Source organism: Harpia harpyja, chromosome 22, assembly GCF_026419915.1.
Source record: "Harpia harpyja isolate bHarHar1 chromosome 22, bHarHar1 primary haplotype, whole genome shotgun sequence".
NCBI classification, from domain to species: Eukaryota; Metazoa; Chordata; class Aves; order Accipitriformes; family Accipitridae; genus Harpia; species Harpia harpyja.
Window position 1 is genome coordinate 10,073,910 of NC_068961.1, and position 18,894 is coordinate 10,092,803.

The following is an 18,894-nucleotide window of genomic DNA, read 5'->3' on the forward strand; positions in this document are numbered from 1 at the left end:
TTTACATTCTGTAAGAAGTTCAGAAAGCAGGGGGAAATACAGCAGAAAAACCTGAAGGAACCATTCAGCCCCTTGCATCGGCTGACATTAGCTGCAGCACAGGAAGCCTCATGGCCTCTTTTTTATTTTCCCCCTTTGAGTGCAGTCACTGCTGCAAGACCCCCGGCGTAAAACACCCTGTTTGAGTCCTTGCACTCCACTGGCCTAAAGGGCTAAAAGTCCTTCCCTGCTGCAAGTATCCATTCCAGGGCTGAGCTGAGACCCAGGCAGACAGCTGCAGTTTTGTCAAACTTTTATCTGATCCCAAAGGCAACCAGTGCCCACAAGACAACCCCCAGGCTATGCTGGCTGCCACTCCAAGCTTCCCTTCAAATCCCCAGCTGGTTTGGGGAAAATTTAATCTCCCCAACAGCCTTGACTGGAAAAGGGCAAGAAACAAGGGACACTCCAGCAAGAGCCCTGGGCTGACCAGTGATCAGACACAGTCCGAATCTTTCAATCTAAACAGCACAGCACAAACACCATTTTTGAAGCAGACATTCCCTGCAGGCCATGCAGCAGTACCATCTCTGCAATGTGTCAGTAACATGAAGCAACTGCAGCAAATGGCTCTTAATCAAGAAGCTACCCAGTATGGGAATAAAGGAAACTGGACCCTCCTCTTAATGCATCCTAGCTGGTGTTCAATGTACATAAGGATGTCTAGATGCTACAGAAAGAATTGCCTTAAAAATGCAGATCAAGCTGAAGAAGGAGGCTACAGCTGCAGCTGGAAAGGGAAGAGGGGAAAACCCCTTTCCTCAGCCTGAAAGGGGCCACAAAAGAGCAGCTCCTTTGCTGCTAGATGGGTACACATGAGATTCTGAACTCCCATTCACCCACCTCAACTACAGCTGTCCTCAGAGCTGGAAAACCCAAGCTGGAATTACCTGGTCTGCACTAACAACATCAACATCAACATCTTCAGTTGTGTCTTCTGCTTGACTCTTCTTTGAGACATCTTCTGTCTTAATCTCATCTTTGCTGGGGAAAAAAAAAAAGCTGAGTCTTGAGAAACTTTATAAGAGAGGTTGCACATTGCACAAGTGTGCTTAAGGCAGAGTAGTTCACATATTAAGATCTGCTGCTGAGATATCCATGTAAGGTAGCCCAAAGTTTCTGGCCCAGTATTTCCCAGGTATGAAACAGGTTATGCTGCGAGGAATTTCCAGTAAAGCAGTTCAGAAACAAAACACTCATTTAAACAGGGGCTACCTTCATGTTTAATAAATTTTTGTTCTATTTTACTTGTATTCACCAGGTCCATTCAACAAGTGTCCCAAAACCTGGAAAAGCATGTGTCTTTCTGGGATTTGTGTTTCATCTTTTAACCTGCCAATATGGGAAATGGCACCTAACACGTCAATAAATGAACAGTATTAAAGGAAAATATCCCAACTGACCACTTTGAGTGCCTTACAGAGCTCAAAAGTAGACTCGAAACTCTATTTCTGCAATACCTCTCTTACATCCATGTTCTGTGGGGTTTACACTCAGGCATGTGTGCATGCTGCACACAGACATGCACGTCTCTAAAAGAAAGTCACCAGCTACACAGTAGTTAAAAGCAGATCTGCAGAGACAAGAATCCTCTTTCACTTCCAGAGATGCAGAAAACACTCGTTGTTCAGCTGCAGCAAACAGCCAGGGAGTAACCAACACCACAGCCCTCTTATCAGGACCAGAGACAAGAGAAGTGGGACAGGGAACCTTCCTCCTTCCTTGTCTTTTTCTCTGCACACTGGATATTAGTCCAAGAAGGCACAGAAGCCCTGTCACAGTGGGGGACAATCAGGCTAAAGCAGCAAATATAGAAATTGGACTGAGTTAACAAAAAAACCCAACCTGTCCTTGGGACACAGCCCATAAGACAGACAGGAGGGGCACACACCTTTTGCCCATGGAAGTATTACAAAAAACAGAAGCAGAGATGGATAGAGACCCCAACTGTCAATACCAGGACAAGCGAAGGAGCTTGTAAGACATAAAACTCTCACCAGTATCTTCTTTGCAGCCCTCCTGGACAAAGGAATGGCAAATGTTCCTGCAAGTGCATCTCTCGAGATTTCAGCCTCTTTCTTCTTTTCCCTTCTGCAGAGGCAAGCTGGGAAGAACATTGCAGGTCTGGAGCTTTGCCTTCTGCTTCAGTCTGGCTGGTTACAGGCAAAGACCCTGTAACAGACAGTGAACAGACTCGTTCTTCAGCCTCACACCCAGAGGTCTTGAGATGGACATTTCCAACATGTTCCCCACAGCAGTGAAGCAATGGGGCCAAGCTCAGAGGGAGATTTGGAGCAAAGCATTCATTTATTGAGGGAGCAAGCTAAAAGCCACATAAAAGAAAATCCATTCAATTTGCCCACTGGTCATTTTTGCAATCTAGATTTACGATCTTGGCCCTGGTCCATAAGTGCTATCAGTACTGCTGAGTCTATATAACCTTCAAGAAAAGAGGGCCTTTGGGACACAAATGAACAAGCATTCTGATGGCAAGTCACTGAAAAGAAAATTTCTGAGAAAGGATGAGAAAGAAACTAAAGGACGCTCTAGAAAAATTCCCTTTCCTCCACATACAACTGCCCATGTCCATAGCACTTAGCATTTTTACTGGCTATTGTTTTCATAATGGCTTTACTACATTTAACTAAGTTCCACCATATCTGTGCATTATGGGTTGGAAGTCCATGAGAGCTGCTAAAGCCTAGATGCAGCCCACCTGACTATAACTCTAAGTTAGGAGTATAATCTTACAGGCTTCCTAGAAATTCAACAGAGAGAAAGACCCCAGAATATGATTTGGCCCAGATCACCTGAGTCAACTCCTGGAAATACCTCTCCTGTCTCAATTACCTACAGGGCCTAAAGCAACAACGCCCTTAACTTAACAACTGAAAGCAATGAACCAAGCCTCAATGGCACAGACAAATGCCAGACCTCAGTACAAAGCAGAATTCAAGATTATCTGAATTCAGCTCACTCAAAGTCTCCAGACCAACCTGACTGCTACTGAGTGATGAAGAGACCTTTAACAACAACAAAGCTGAAGGCAAAAACCACAGTTCAAACTGGAAAGTCTGCAACATCCAACACACTGTGGTACTGCTAATGCAAAGCACGAAGTGCATTTTAGCTGGGACAAAGCAAATACAGCTGATCCAGAACAGGGAAGTTTTCATACCATTAGACAATTTCCTTTTAAAAGAAGACATCTTAGATGTGCCCACGGGGGACAACTCTCCTGAACTGCCGAGGACAGAGCTCTCCTCATCTTCATTTGCCAATAAAGAGTTTCTGTACCAAATCAACGGCTGCCATTCGTCTCCTCTGCAAGGCAGTGGTTCTGCTATATACCTCTGTAAATAAGCGTACCTGGAGAAAACCAAAAGCAAGCGTAAGAAAACTCAGCATCTTTCCCCTCAATATCTAGGGAAGGTATTGCTAGAAAGGTATTTTCCCTTTACACTCCAAAGGTGCAGACAGAATTGTCGAAGAAAAAGAAAGGGCATCCCTTTTCTCTGAAATATCTGAATATTTAAAATGCAAATGCCTTCAAAGCTATAAGAGTGCTTGAATTTTAGCATTAGAAACAACACTAGATCCACAGGAATTACAGAATTACATCAGTCTCTAGAAAGAATTTCCTTCTCCTGGCGGCCCTTTTCTGCCTCATGGACTGCAACGCAAAGGAGATCCCAAGCGAGAGATGATCCTTGTGATTCAATAGTACAGCACGTCAGGAAACGGGGTATTTACACCATGAGCACCTGTTTGGTCAAAATTAAAAACGAGAACAACCAATAAAACCACTTTTCTCTAATATGATCTCAAACTCAATCCAATTATCTCAGGCTCCCAATAAAATTTCAAGTGTCTGCAAGAAGCAGTTAACAGCTCTGCAGCTGTGACAACACGCAGGATGTGGGAAACACTGGTTCAAATCCCTGTTCTGTCTGATTCAATCCAGAGACTTGACACTGGGCCTGCCTGAATCCCAGGTGAAACCATCACCTTTTCTGGAGCAAAGAGGTCTCCTTCAAACATTCCTTCTGAAAAACAGGACATTCCTGACAAAGTCTTTCTGACCCATTCCTACTTTATAACAATAAGACCAGAGAACCAAAGTCTGACTCAGGATTAGAAACTGGATATTCACTACATTTCAGCTACAGCTCATCACTTCAAAATCAAGCCCAGTGTTGTTAAAACAGACCTCACCTTAGCAAATACCAAAAGTGACAGTTTTAACACCAGCCTGTACAGTATATTATTCTTTCTTTGATTAGGAGTGTGGCCTGGAAAATATCAGACATTTCATTCGCTTTGCAAAACAAGAAAACCAGTGCTGGGAGGAGGTTAGGGTAAGCACCGACTCCGAAACAATTAGAGTCCTGGACTCTGGGGGCCCCAGGGATCAAGAAAGCCTGGTAATGGAATTTGTTGGTTTCAAACAAGCATGTATTGTAACTACTGTTTTAGGGTCTAATCCAACTGCTATCAATGTCAATGGAAAGACTCCTACTGATTCTGGAATCAGGCCCTTCGTGCGGCTTGTTATTCAATAATTCATTTCTTGTGTGCATTTTGTGGCACAGAGCAATTGACAAGTCAGGTATTTTACTGCTACAGCCTGGGCAATTACAGGGGAGGAGGTTAAAATCCATATACTTTGATGGTGTTGAAATACACTCCTTTCTAACAAATGCCCATATTCTGTATCTCATCTGTTACAGGTACATTCACATATGTTAACATACAGATCTGGACATCAATCCTATGATTAATAATAAAAATGAAAATAACCAGATGTTTATTTCTGAAAGTTCATGTTGACCTAAAACATTCCATCCAGTAATTTATGATGGAGCTAAACCTAAATATTTCTAAGAGGAAATATAATCTCCAGCCCCTGCAAGGCATTTTAGGCCTCCCAGAATAGAAACTGTTACTCTAGAAACAGTCTGAATGTAGTTGTGGATAAAATTGCAATTTCCCCCCTTGTGAATTTTATTGTTTCCCATTTGATCCCAGCAGCAGTAGGAAGGTCCAAAGCAGGAACAACTGATGTCAAAGTGCATTCCCTGCTAGGTTCTGTATTTCCCACAAGAGTTTTCAATGAATGAACCTACCTGAATGTATCTAATACATTCAGGAATACACTTCTGGTATATAACCTCTGATCAAGAAGTTAAATATAGCCCTATGAAAAAAATTATCAGGATTCAGATTTAAATCTGCCCACATGAATGATGAAATATTTTCCTCGTGTTTAATTAAAATTACTCCTTGGAGGTAAATGAAATGACAAATTTTTTCAAGGATGGATTAACAGAAATCTACTTACTACACAAGTGTCACCACACAGATGATAACAGCTCTTTAAAATCCAGACAACGTGGACAGAGTTGTACAGAAACTGTACGAAACGGGGGCTGAAGCACCTTCCCTATGAGGACAGGCTGAGAGAGGTGGGGTTGTTCAGCCTGGAGAAGACAAGGCTCCGGGGAAACCTCATTGTGGCTTTTCAATACTTAAAGGGGGCCTACAAGAAAGGTGGAGAGGGATGTTTTACAAGGGCATGTAGTGATTGGACAAGGGGTAATGGCTTTAAACTGAAAAAGGGTAGATTTAGATTAGATACTAGGAAGAAATTCTTCCCTGTGAGGGTGGTGAGGCACTGGCACAGGTTGCCCAGAGAGGCTGTGGATGCCCCATCCCTGGCAGTGTTCAAGGCCAGGTTGGATGGGGCTTTGAGCAACCTGGTCTAGTGGAAGGTGTCCCTGCTCATGGCAGAGTGGTCGGAACTAGATGATCTTTAGGGTCCCTTCCAACCCAAACCATTCTGTGTTTCTATGGTTCTATGAAAACCAATTCTAGTCGTAGATCTCAAAGATTCTCCCCCAGAAAAATGCAAGAATAGAAAGGGAAGTTATCACTACCCATAGATTATCCACTTTACATTTACCAGGGGTTGTAATCAGTATATGTCAAATATTCTTCTGTATTTTGCATTTTGGGTTTGAATTAATTTTTTAAAATACATTGTCTGGGTAGCTGGCAATCGCTAATAAATTGTGTTTGTCAGGTAAAGTAACAGGAAAGTAGATATTTTACCACTCTTGACCCTTGCTATGTAAAAACTGATTGATGATCCCCATGGAAGTTAATTTCCAATTTAAGACAAAGTGACACAGTAGCAAACAAGTTACACAGAGCTCAGCAAGATGTGATGGTTGGGTTTTTTTCCATTTCTGCTGACTTTTTCTCCAAAGTGGAACTTTTCTTGTCAGGTACTGGACTGATTTGCTCAGAAACTCAAAAAAGGCAGATGTGTCTTAATGTTTCATCTTACATTCCCATGTCTTCGAATATACTCTCAGGAAAAGGGAAATACCTGTTATGTATTTTGCAATAGTTTTTACAGTGTCTGTAAATAGAAGACTGAAGTGCAGAGATTCAGATCCAAAATAAGCAGTGCTGACTAGAGAAGTAATGACAAAGGTCAAATAAAAGGAAGAACATTACTTCCTTCTCAAAAACAACTGGAGTTGAGGCAGGTGAAGAACAGAATAAGAGACATAATCATACATTTCTTTGTTCAGATGCATAATGCCCCATAATGCCAAAATAAGGCTATCATTCTTATATTATTAAATGTAAATATTTAAACGACTGTAAAATACAGGCCCAAATGGATCAGGGCATCCCCTGTAAATAGTAAATTCTTGAATTTCAATATCCACATTATGAATAATGTCATGTATATTTCTATTCCAAATATATTCCATGGAACTCATGTAATTGAGTCCTGAAGCTGCAGAATTAGATTGTTACAAAATAATGATCTGGGCACTACCTCTTCCTCAATCTTTTCTGCTTTACACTTCTGTTCAGAAAAGCATTCCTGCCACTCCACTAGCCAGTCAAGTTGCAAATCTCTTCCACCAAATTAACATTGTCTTTCCTTGAGAAGAATTGCCATATGTGGCCGCAACTATGTCTAAAAAATATCTAGAATGAATACTGCACATACAATCTGAAATAACTGCTACTACAAAATTCAAGAGTGTCTCTCAAACTAACAGCCTTAGGGGCAGATTGGTTTCAAAGGTTCTCTGCAAAGCCCTTGAGCAACTTCTGCAACACTGAAGGTCAAGTGTCCCATGTACAGGGATACACAAAACACAAACTGTGTATGACAGTGTACAAGAACTTAACTTACACTAGTCTTTTGTCTGGCTTTAGCAGCTTGTTGGAAAATTCACTGATGATTAACAGAAAGCTCAAGTTAGGAGGCAAGCATTTTCCACCTACTCCAGTAGCTCCTTGAAAAGCAAATTCAATCCCTTCCCTATTGGAAGAAAAAAAAAAAAAAAAGAGCAGAGTAATAAAACAGACAACTAACAAAAGCAATGACCACGGACAAAGTGATGTTATGTGACACATACTTGTGTATCATGGCTACAGATTCTCTAGATTTCACTTGGTCCCAGCCAAACGTTAGTGAAAAGCGACGAGCAAGTTCTTTCATATTTGTGAAGGAAGCAGAGTAGAAGTCCACACTGCTACTGCTGTCTTGGCTTTCTGCATGTGTCTGAAACAGCTGCAAAAGAAGTCTTATATAAGCAACCATATGTAATCCTACAGGCAAACAAAGCACCAGGAGGACACAGAGACAGGCACAGCAAGCAACAGTTAGCTTACACAGACGGAAGCCTTACAAAAGAGCAGGTAAGTCATGTGCTTCAGAAGCACACAACTGGAACAACGACAAGGAACTGATACAAAGGACACTGTTGTGCTTAACAGATGGGCACAAATCAAAAAATAAAAATAAAAAATTATGTGCATAAATAGAGAACTAATTCCTGAAGATGACAGCTCCACTGACCCCATCTCCTGTTGGGACTTCTGAATCAAACCCCAGAGGCCTAATTTGCTTGAGAGGCTTTCGGAATATCAGAATGCAGATATAAAGCAGCAAGTTTTGGTGAGAGTGAGACTGGGTCAAGCGCACATCTCGAGCCCAGTCAACTCTGTTTGGGGTTTTTTTTCCTAACAGAACATGGAGGTAGCTTGTTCTCTTCAACCTGTTAACTTTCAAGGTCAACCAAAAGCCAAAAAGGGCCTGTTGTCTATGTGATACCTAAACACGAAGTCCTGACTATGTCAGCAGAATAAATGTAGCCAAATGCTGCTTAGCCTCATCTAAGCTCAGATTTCAGGGGCTAGTTCACAGATCTAAGCCCCTGGCAATGTGTGTGAAATAAGCAAAGCTCATGTATCAGTACCCCCTGGGAGGAGCCTGTTCTGTGGCTTACAGCACGACTCCAAGCTAGAAGCAGCTCTGGTCATGGGCAGAGCTGGCACAAGCAGCTGCTAAAATAGCTAACTGGCCTCATCAGTCAGCAGCTGCAAGCCCCAGCAACTGAGACCCTTCAGAAGAGCTGTGACCCACTTTCTTCCAGAAAAAAATACTGAAAATACTGGGGATTAGAGCTGGCCAGCCACAGACACGTTTGTGGTTCCTCAAATTCAATAGGAATGGAGGTAGTCTGTAAAACACAGAATAATATCCTTAACCTTTGTTAAGAGACACCTACCATGTCCCAGGAAACACTCCATAATCTCACATCAGTCCTAACACACTACGCATTTGAAGGTTAAAAACAAGACAAAAAAAATGTGCACAAAATTACATTTTAAAACATGTGGAATGATTTGAAAGGAGTTTTAATTATGACATCCAAAACCAAAACACATAGAAAGTACAGGCAAGGAAACTATTTCTTCCACTAGGTTTTTTAATGAATTTGAATAATTATGACAAGGTAGGTAAAAAACTCCAATATGATTACAGCTGTCATAAGAGCCCCTAGCCTTTTGCTTTAATCTTAATCTTACCTGCTGCAGACAGAGAATCAGTGTCTTGGTGCTCTGAATTTTGTTATTGTGCCTCGTCTTGCTTAGCGTTTCTTTAATGATGTCTCCAAAATCATTGTAGGTCTATTAACAGCAACAAAACAAATGAGAATTATCATTCCCCTTCTTTAGCACTGGGAGTACACAAAACACATGACTGTTCATGTGACACAAGAAGTTCATAAAACACTCCCAATATCAGAACATTCAAGCTAAAATATGAAAACTGGACTTTTTATATTATTTCATATGCAAAACAATGGTATGCTCCTTTAAGAGTAATGTGAGGATTAAAGTTACACTGAAATTGTTAAGTATTTATTAAAACAAAAGAACAAAGCCTCCTCAGGAGAGAAATAGAGAGTTTTCCATATTTAACCAGTGCTTGCCTTGGGCCCAATGAAGTAAAGTACAAGATCCATATTCAGGTATTTCCAAAGTCCTGTTAGCTGACTCAAGGAAACTGCCCATTCTGTGCTGTTCTTGGCTCTCCTGAAACTGACTTCAGAGTAGCTGAAGCTCTACCAGTTGTCTAAACACCAGGACTCATGTGAAATCTAGGCCATCTGCATATGGACTGTGTGAGCTGTATGAAGTAAGCTGACAGCTTCAGTGTCAGAATCTCTATCCTTAAGACACTCTCCCAGACATAAACTGCTTCTCTGCAATGGCCTCTCTGGAGAAGCTGAGGAGCTGATGTTCAGACATATCCTCTACTCAATTTTCAGTTAATTTGTCTGCAGTGAGGTACCTTTGCAGACCAAAGAAGAGAGAATGGTCCCACTCTTGCTTGATTTTATAGCCCTTTTGTGATTATACAAAGATTCTGAGCCATAAGACTATTAACCCCACATCTTTCACAAACGCTGGAGTCACTTTCAAAAACTAAAATGCACTGATAGGCAAAGAAACCTTATCTAAAGCATTACCTTCACATAATACTTATAGATCTCAGCAGCCGCAGACATCTCTACCACATTATACACTATTAACTTGCAATATGCTGCAAGAAGACTCCGCTTTTTGTGCAAGTCGTCAAGTTTGCAACTTTCATCCTTTCTGTCCTCCTCTTCTGTCAGGTCTAGGAAAACAAAAGCATTGAAGCTTTGTTCTGCTACTTTATTCAAGATATCTCAATTTTAATGACCAACTTTCATCCAAATAGCAGACTCAGCTGTTCAGTCAACACACTAAGCAACAGATGCTAGCGCTCATTCCTGCATATATCAGAAAACACAGGTTTATTTCCATTTCAAAGCTTGCAGCTGATGACAATGAAAGTGAGTTTCCACATTTCCACAGTCTTCTACTCTGATCTTCATAGGGCTTTTGCATTTCTACTAGTCAGAATCTCCTTGTACAACACTGCTCACAGCTACAGAACAGAACCAGAGTGCAAAATAAAAGGCACAAACACACCAAATGGAAGAGACCAGACAAATTGCAACTGCATTTTTTTTTCCTAGAATAACACAGATGCTAGAAAACCAGCACATAACTCATCGGAAACCCTACAAAAGTTGCCATACACAGCCAACAGGAGAAGAGTTCAGATGAAACTCTCCAAGTGGTTATCAACAAGAGTGAAAGAAAAAAGTCATTTCACATCATTAAGAACAAATTAAGTCTCTGGAACATGGGTTAATTACTAGCTGCACAATTTGTGGAAAACAAATACTCTTAAGAGTCTTCCAACACAGCTACGAAGGTGCTTGGGGACAGCTTCTTGCAGCAGGAGAGCTGAGGTACACTCTTTCCTGCTGTGAATGTAATCTATCAACTGCCAAAAGGCTTCAGTCTTTGACATAAAATTTTGATGTGGACTGTTTTCTGCTTCTAGCCCAACTGTGGGCCTGGAAACAAACATAAAGCAAGTGACTGATCAGAAGTATCTTCAAATTAGAGTTAAAACTAAAATGGAGCAGCTGCCAGCTGTGCACACAGACAAGGACACCCATAGTATAACAAACACTCGTTCAGGAAGGAATCTGCAATGGGACAACAGGGATCCTTTGTGGGGAGGACTGGGAAATTGAAAGCATCATACAAAATGGGTTTGAAGCAGATCTCAGGCCATCTAGCCCAAACCAGGATCAATTTTACCAGTTTCAGATACATAACATATACAAGCTGAAACATAACCTGCTTCAAAAACTCCCACGACTAGGATACTACAACCTACTTGAGCAATCTTTTCTATTGTATCTCTACCTTTACCAATAAGGATTCTCTTCTACTATTTCCCTGTTGCAATTTAGGTCCATCACTTCTTGCATATACGCTGTGACCTGAAGAAGCGTAGTGCCCAAAACTGAACACAGAACTCCATCTGAACAGCTGAAGGAAGGAGTTTGATGCAGTAATCTAGAACAATGCTTGGTTTTTCAAAGCACGACACTTGAACTCGGCCTCAAAACCACAATGACCTAACAATCTACTTTCAAAACACTCCCAAAAGAAAGCAGCCTTCACACTAACAGCCTCAATATGGCATCTGAATGTGCCTGAAAAAGGCAACAGAGCAACAACTACTATTTCCCACTAAATCTGCCCTGCACCCCCCAAATCAAAATCCACTAGTCCTTTACTCTGATGGCTTAGAAATGTCTGTGCATTGACAGAGTCACACTGTAACACTTCAAGGCCTTCCTCTAACACCATCATCTGTACCACCAAAGTCAGTCTACTAAATATTTTTACATTCTCATACATCCCTGCATTATATAAGCCCTTTTCATCCTACAGGTAAATTCGCAGCTATTTCCTGTGGTTGATCCACAGTGGATACAGATCAGTGATCAGTGAATAACAGGTCAGCCACTTTGTTTGTAAAGGGGCCCAAGCAAAAAAAAAACACCAAAAAAACCCCCAAAACAACAACAAAAAAGTACAGCCCCTTTTCCTGATACGTTCAGTGCATATGACATATGACAGCAAAAGTGGTAGATTGTTTCTCCGGTGATGAAGATGTCTAACCTTTGCTTTCCTCCTCTTCCTCCATGAAAACATGTTTCTGGATGAACAAAAGCAGTTTTTCCTGAAGTGATGTGCTAGGAAGATAATCTAGAAGTCCAACTGCTTCTTCGTTATTATTTGAATCCTGATGACTCAAAATCAGCAACCAGTCACAGAGTATCATGAAGGCCTGTATCCAGCAAACAAAGCCAAAGAAGGATTTAGACACCATGTTACTTTTCACGCCAACTCCATTTTGCTTCTCCATCAAACACTACAAATCACAATCTAGCTTCTATCCCACTTCTTCCTTGCAAGCTAAAGATTTCTGTTTGCCCCAACATGTGGTAAAATGCCACAGCTAAGCCCTTCCAGAACTTGCACCTTAGGATAAAGGATATACAAGTATCATGCATTAACACCACCTAAAGATTTTCAAACTTCCATGGGAAGGATGAAGAGCTCTATTGTGCTAGAATATCTCTCTTTTAACACATTAATCACTGGTCAATTTCTCCATTTTTTTTATTTTTTTTAAGTAATATTCATAGCAAGGCATTAATAAAGCAATGAGCAACCAGTACACTGATCAGTCTAATCAGAAAACACAATGATTATCAACTGGCAAATTGAGTCATTCAGATTCAGGCCTTGATTCTGCAGATGGACCCATGCAGACATATAACTATGCTTGACTAAAGCACTAACTTTTGTAGCATTTTAACTAACATAGCTTTAATTTTCCTTTAAAATAAATAGCTGAAGATTTTTTTAAAGAGTTATTTCTGAAAAAAAATAGCAAAAATCAATAGAAGGAAATACTATTATGAAAAGAAAGGCAGGCATATAAAAGGAGGACTGAGCATGAACGCCAGTTAAGTGATAGAGAAACACAAACCTTTTCTCTTACATCTTTTTCCTTATGGTGGAGGAAGCACATGCAAATCTGACTGAAACATCTCAGCTCTCTTCTTAGCGCGAAAAGAGTCTCCTAAAAACGTATTTAGGAAAAGTGACAGGACAAATATGTTAGGGACTATGATTCAATGCAGAATTACAGAACAAACAACAGTTTGTCTTTCTTCCACTGATACTATTCATTTACGATAGCAGAGCTGATAACGTTATGAAAGAAGCTGACATCTCAGTAGCAACAGCTTACTAGCTATGAACAACTTTAAAACCATGTGTTGTATTCAGGCACAATATTTGGGATAGAAGGGTCAATCCATAAAAATACATACTCTGTGCCCCCCCGCTGGTGCAGAAATGTGACAAGTACAGTAGGACATGTGCATCTGTCATACTTGCTGAGGCTAGTGGTATTCAGCAAGTCACAAACTCTTTGTTTCTCCATCTGTAGGATGGGCAGCTCTAATAGCATGTATTCCCTTATTCACTTCAGCTTATCCTTATAAAGCAGTGATAATGATTTCCACTTTAGAGATGGAAGTCGAGTCATAAAAACTCTGGTCCATCCCACCTAATTTTCAATGTGAATTGCCTTCTGGAGTTGCTCTTCTCTCTCCCCCTGTTGAGTACAGAGGGAACACAGTTTAACTAGGCTGCTAACTTTGGCACTCAGAAACTTAGACACCTCTATTAGTTAAGATGAATCCAGCAAGAAAGACTATTTGATTTGCCTACAGCCACATAAAAGACTTTCTGATCCTTCACCAGGTCCCAGCTGTTGCACTGCACTGAGCTTTGAGCAGTCAATAGAAGAGAAATGCCCTTACAGCAGGGCTGGATTTCATCCTGTGCAACTGTATCTTGGTAAGAAAGGGGATCCAACCCAGGGCATGCTGAGAAGGAGCAGAGGGGGAGGCAAAACGTTGCTTTAACACTATTGGGGGAGGACGGGGGGAAGAAATAATCCTAGAGCTGCTGTCCAGGAAATGTTCTTTTTTGCTCTTGGAACTTCTCTCTCTGCCAACATCTAGATTTGGCCCTGCAGAGTGGGCTGTAACATTGTGCTTCCAATCAAAATCTGCTCCCATATGAAAGGCCAAATTGAAAAATGTGCTGCCCCATTATCAGTCAAGCTAACTGTGTCTGGACTGAAAGGCAGAACATATTAGAGCAGAGAGAGATGCGGACATCCACACAGGAATGGAACGGGATGAGAATAGATAGTGAATCAGTCAACAAACGGGTAACCTCCCTGCTAGCATTTCTCACACAAAACAAATGTCCGTGTCAGCGTCCTGTTCTGTACACACACAGGAGTACCGGGGGAAGGGGACAGAATGACAGAAGGAGCAGCCCTCAGTGTAGTCAGAAATCACCATAAAGAGGAGCCACACAGGTACACATTCACATGTGAACCGAAGCATAAAAGCATTTTCCTCTCTGCTGTTTTGAACTAGACTGTCTTCCAAAATACCTGCCAGAGCTTGGCACTTTGTAAAACCAATTAAGAAAGTAAATAGTCAGCTGATGAGAAAATTACCACTTTCCTCAAACTTTCTGCCAGAAATATATAAGTAAAACAAGAAAATAAAAATGAAACAAAGCAACAGGGCTTCCTGGAGTTTTCCTTGAATATTCTTTGTTGCTTAATACAAGAAAACAACAAACTGTTTGGCAGTGGAACAAGTTCCTTATCTCCATCAAGCCCCAGGAATTCAATGCACATGCTTTGCAGTAAAAATAGAGGTGAACCATTGTTCACTTATTCTCTTGCAGACTGAAAAAGCATAAACACTTTTTAAAAGAAGAGGGCAAGACAGACAGAAAATGCCTCAAGTCAATTTGGTTTCCTCAAGAAAACACACAAATTATCTTCTTAGAAAGCTTGGGTTTTTCTGGCAATTTGAGAACAGAAAAGCAACTTAAACTTCTAGAAGCACAACTCTGGGTTTCAAAATTACGTGGAGTGGCCAACCTTGGGAGAATTTTCCGAAACCGCAGTTAGTTGCCACAGGAGAGAAAAATACATGCACTGGAGAGCTGGCAGGATCATCTGCAAATAAAAACACATGTCCTTTATTTATATGAAAGGCTCAACAGCAAAAAGCTTAGGACTAAGCAAAGCATCCAACCCTGACATTCTGCATGCTGCTTGCACGACCATTTCTGCACTGTAAAGTATTTAGACCCTCAAAATAAACTTAATAAGTTTACATACAAGCAAACATTGCCTCCTGAGAAACTTCATTACTAAGGTGCTGCTTCTGCAGAACTCTGACATCTTGACAAGCTCAGTGGAAAGTAATCATGTACTAAAAAGGGTGTTCACAGAAGCTAACTATAGCTTAGCTTCTCAGGATTTCTCTGCAGTCTTTGATGAAAGGCAGACTCCTCCAGAGGGAAATTCAGAGCAGAAGCCAAACCTTGGTGCTCCAATGCTCCATCTGAAGGAGTCCACCTCTACCCACTGGCTGCCAGCTCTCTCTGCTCAACTAGATTTCACTCCTTCCCAAATAACCTCAAGTTCTTTCCTGAAAACAGAGGCTGATTAACATTCATGACTGCTCAAGTACTTCACCTTGTAATCCCAGGATATACACCTCCACCTTGGCACAGCCAGTGTTTGAGCTGAGGCAACCAGACAATCAAAAGGCCGCACTTGAGACAACTGGCAAGTACAAACCATCTTCACCAAGAGTCAATCTGCAAGCAACAGTTTCAAAGTATTCCAATTTCTGGTTACATGCAATCTATAAGGGGCTCCTCACAGTCCCAACAATTTTGTATGTACTGAGGGCAAGACTGTGCAATGGGAAGTACTGAGCATGACAAAGGATCAATGCAGATGTCAGATGTTTATCATAGTTTTGGACAATCTCCAAAATAAATGAATCTATGGCATGAATTTACCAATTCCAATAACATTATACCAAAGACACACTCAGTTTCACAGACTGAGAAATGGAAACAGTATCTTCCTGTCTCACAGAACCCTGATCTATAAGATTATTTAATAACTCCTAGTTTTCCTGCTTTCAACAAGAAAAACCTCTTTCAATGTTAAATACTAACAACTCACCAGAACAGGCAAACTCCCATGTTCCATTTCAAACACCAACAACCTTAAAGTCTTGTCATACAGATTCCACTTGGTGAGATCATGGGCACTGCAAGTGAAAAAGAAACAATAATTACACACTAAGCAAGAAATGAAATCTCACCTGACCAAACAGAGTAAATGTATCCTATTTTTGCCTTTATCTGATGTACAGCAATAACATTAAACAACTAATTATTAATTATAAGGGGGGAAAAATGAAATCAAGTTTTTCATGATCTAATGCTGCTACCTTTAGTCCATAGCTTTACAATCTGCATTCTTACCATGAAACTGTAGCATCTTGAGGAGAGGAAAAAGCAGCTTAAGCTCTATACTTTTTCCTGTATTCTATCCACACTCTCTAAGTACCCCAAAAAGTCTAAAGAACAATTTCCCCACACCACTTTAAAGGGCTATTTCTAATACTCTTGAGTGTTCACAACTCAACGGTAGACTTCTCTTTGCAAAAACAGAGCAGCCCTAGCACACAGGGTAGGTAAAAGACACACTGAGAAGGCGGACCAATTCCCCCACCCTCTACTATATTGCATGATAATTTACTTGGTGAACAATCCCTGGAGAACCAAGCTTTTGACAAATCCATCTTTTAACAGAAGAAGATCAAATAAACTAAAACAAACAAAGCTGATTACATACGCTGGGAAAAAAGACTGCATTCACTATACCCTCTTCAGTCTGACCACCAGTGTTGAAAGTAAAGCAGCGCAAAAGCATCCAGCTAGGAGGGAGGCACCACAGAGAGGATCCGTGTGTCCACTCTGACATCCCAACTCTGTAGCACACACTTCCCAGCCACATTAGGGCTGATGCTCCAGCCTCAGTAATGAGTCCAAAAAGAATTCCATATCCAAGAGTACAGTTCTGTTAAGAAGAAACTAAACCTGGCAGCACCTCTCATAGGGATAATTTTCATTCTCTTGTGAAAAATCTCATTAAACCTAACAAACAAGAGCAATTCTGACTTTGCACCTGTCAGGTCGACACTTAAGTGTATGGGAAAGTAAATTGTGTAAATAAACATCTCACTTATGAAAAGCTGCTACTCTTCTCAAAGCAGAGTGCATCTGGGAAATTTCTCCTGCATCCGTACAAAATCCTTCTTCCTAAATTATGAAAGTTTGGGAAAGAGAAAGGAATTAGCCAGTGTGGGGCAAGGCAACTGCCATGTTCTCTTCCCAACCAACCCACAAGCTTGAATTACTCTCCTCCAGCCCTCTCCAGTCCCTTCATCTTTAACTATGCTACTCATGTCTTCCTCTACAGTAAAAAGAAAACAACGCGTTGACTGCACAGAAATTTTCTATAAGGAAATGTCCCTGTCACAGCATCCTCCCTAGACTACAGTATTGCTAACACAGAGTAAAAACTAGCAATTAGGCTAACAGAAGTGCTAACCCTCAAACTCACATGGCCATTCACAGTCCCTCACACAGTTGTCAAGGATCTCTGGAAAGCTAGCTGTTCACATGGTGCTGACTCTCCTTGCCTCCAGCTGCCAGATCACATTCAAAGATAGCTAAAAATATATTAAATACTTTCCCATAGATGCAATTGCTGTAGTTTCCACAAGTATACTATGTGATTATGGGAGACAGTATATACAACCAGGAATTAGAAGGGAGGGGTTCCAGGAGAAAATCTCTTTATTTAGATATGGATCACACTATGAAGGAGTTGAAGAATCCCTGGTCTAGCACTTATCTTGTTTCTTGTAAGTACACATTCTCCCACATTGACATAGATATCTATTTAAGACCAACAAAATAAATCGAATCTGAGGTTAGGGGATTTTTGGCTTGACACATTTTACAATATCCCAGTGTCCAATAAAAACCTGCCAGTGTTAACTCTCATACCATGGCATGACACCTGTTCATGACGGCACAGTTGATCAGATCAGCTGCGGGCTTCTGTTGTTCAGTTCATCCAGCAAGCTATTCATATCACCACCAGCTGTTTCTGCTTTTTAGAACTAATGAAAAACTTTTGAGGGAGACTCTGCAGTCCTCCCTCAAGGGGAAAGTCATCATTTCAAAGATCCCAAAGCTATACAATCTGCATTACAGACTGCGGGGTTTGGGGTTTTTTTTCCTAGTACTATCTTTACAGCCAAAGTGGCAGCACAAAGGACATCTTGTGTACAGTCAAATATGTGGAAGTACAGAACTATACCTTTTTGGGAACAGTCTCATCACCTATAGATCCACAGCACTTACTAGCTGATCTTGCACATGGTATCTTTGGCACAGTAACGGAGCAACTACGGAGCTTAGGTCCAGAATATTCAGAAGACATAAAATGCCCTATTGCTGGTGTGGACTACCTCATTTATTATTTTCCCCACTCTATTCCTGCCAAAATACATCTGCTTCATTAAAATGTAAACAGTCAATCTTTTCAGAGGCACAAACCCACCTTTGAAAGCTCTGCTCCTCTTAAGCAGAAACAGCAGGTAAAGAATAGTTCCATATCCCCCTTAATTTTTTTGTCTTCTTTTTTCATAGGGAAACAGTCTGTTTATCTCCACGATGAGTCACACTCACCTTTTGCCAGAAGCCATCTAGTAGCTGGTTAAGCTGTCCCATCAACTCATCTATCAGTTGAGTTCGGGCACGATCTACCTGGCTATAGATGGCAATTTCTTCACTGCAGAGGATATAGTAAGTCCTGGAGGAAGCCTCAAGGACAGACATGTCAGAGTGTTTGGCCACAATGTCTTTTACCTCTCTCAGCAAAGCATCCAAATGCTGCAGGTGATAAAAGGGGTATTATAGGTAAATTGTATAAGAATCAACTTATGCTCTACATACATTTCACTAGGGCCATATATCTCTATAGGTCATACAACCAACGTGAAATAAATGCCAGTCTAAGGAGCAGAGGGGCAGGATTAGAGGACACAACTTTTTTCCTGGGTTTATAGCTCTTTTTCATTATTATTCTCTCTG

At 41.0% G+C, this 18,894-nt stretch overlaps 1 protein-coding gene across 8 annotated transcripts in view; it reads right to left on the reverse strand.

Annotated features, from left to right (window-relative positions):
- Window positions 1-18,894, reverse strand: part of LOC128135122 (cohesin subunit SA-2-like) — a 62,253-nt gene that overhangs the window by 1,611 nt on the left and 41,748 nt on the right. For 5 of the 8 annotated variants that reach the window (XM_052773684.1, XM_052773686.1, XM_052773685.1 and 2 more), the window contains 13 exons: window positions 18,490-18,693; window positions 16,973-17,049; window positions 15,905-15,992; window positions 14,801-14,878; window positions 12,812-12,904; window positions 11,935-12,103; window positions 9,888-10,039; window positions 8,941-9,042; window positions 7,485-7,639; window positions 7,259-7,387; window positions 3,218-3,408; window positions 2,037-2,211; window positions 930-1,023 (listed from right to left, as the gene is read on the reverse strand). In XM_052773684.1, the coding sequence (XP_052629644.1) occupies window positions 930-1,023; window positions 2,037-2,211; window positions 3,218-3,408; window positions 7,259-7,387; window positions 7,485-7,639; window positions 8,941-9,042; window positions 9,888-10,039; window positions 11,935-12,103; window positions 12,812-12,904; window positions 14,801-14,878; window positions 15,905-15,992; window positions 16,973-17,049; window positions 18,490-18,693 (1,707 nt within the window). Of the gene's footprint in view, window positions 1-929; window positions 1,024-2,036; window positions 2,212-3,217; window positions 3,409-7,258; window positions 7,388-7,484; window positions 7,640-8,940; window positions 9,043-9,887; window positions 10,040-11,934; window positions 12,104-12,811; window positions 12,905-14,800; window positions 14,879-15,904; window positions 15,993-16,972; window positions 17,050-18,489; window positions 18,694-18,894 lie in introns of those variants that run through there. The other 3 variants (XR_008232948.1, XM_052773688.1, XR_008232949.1) reach the window with 3 other exon arrangements.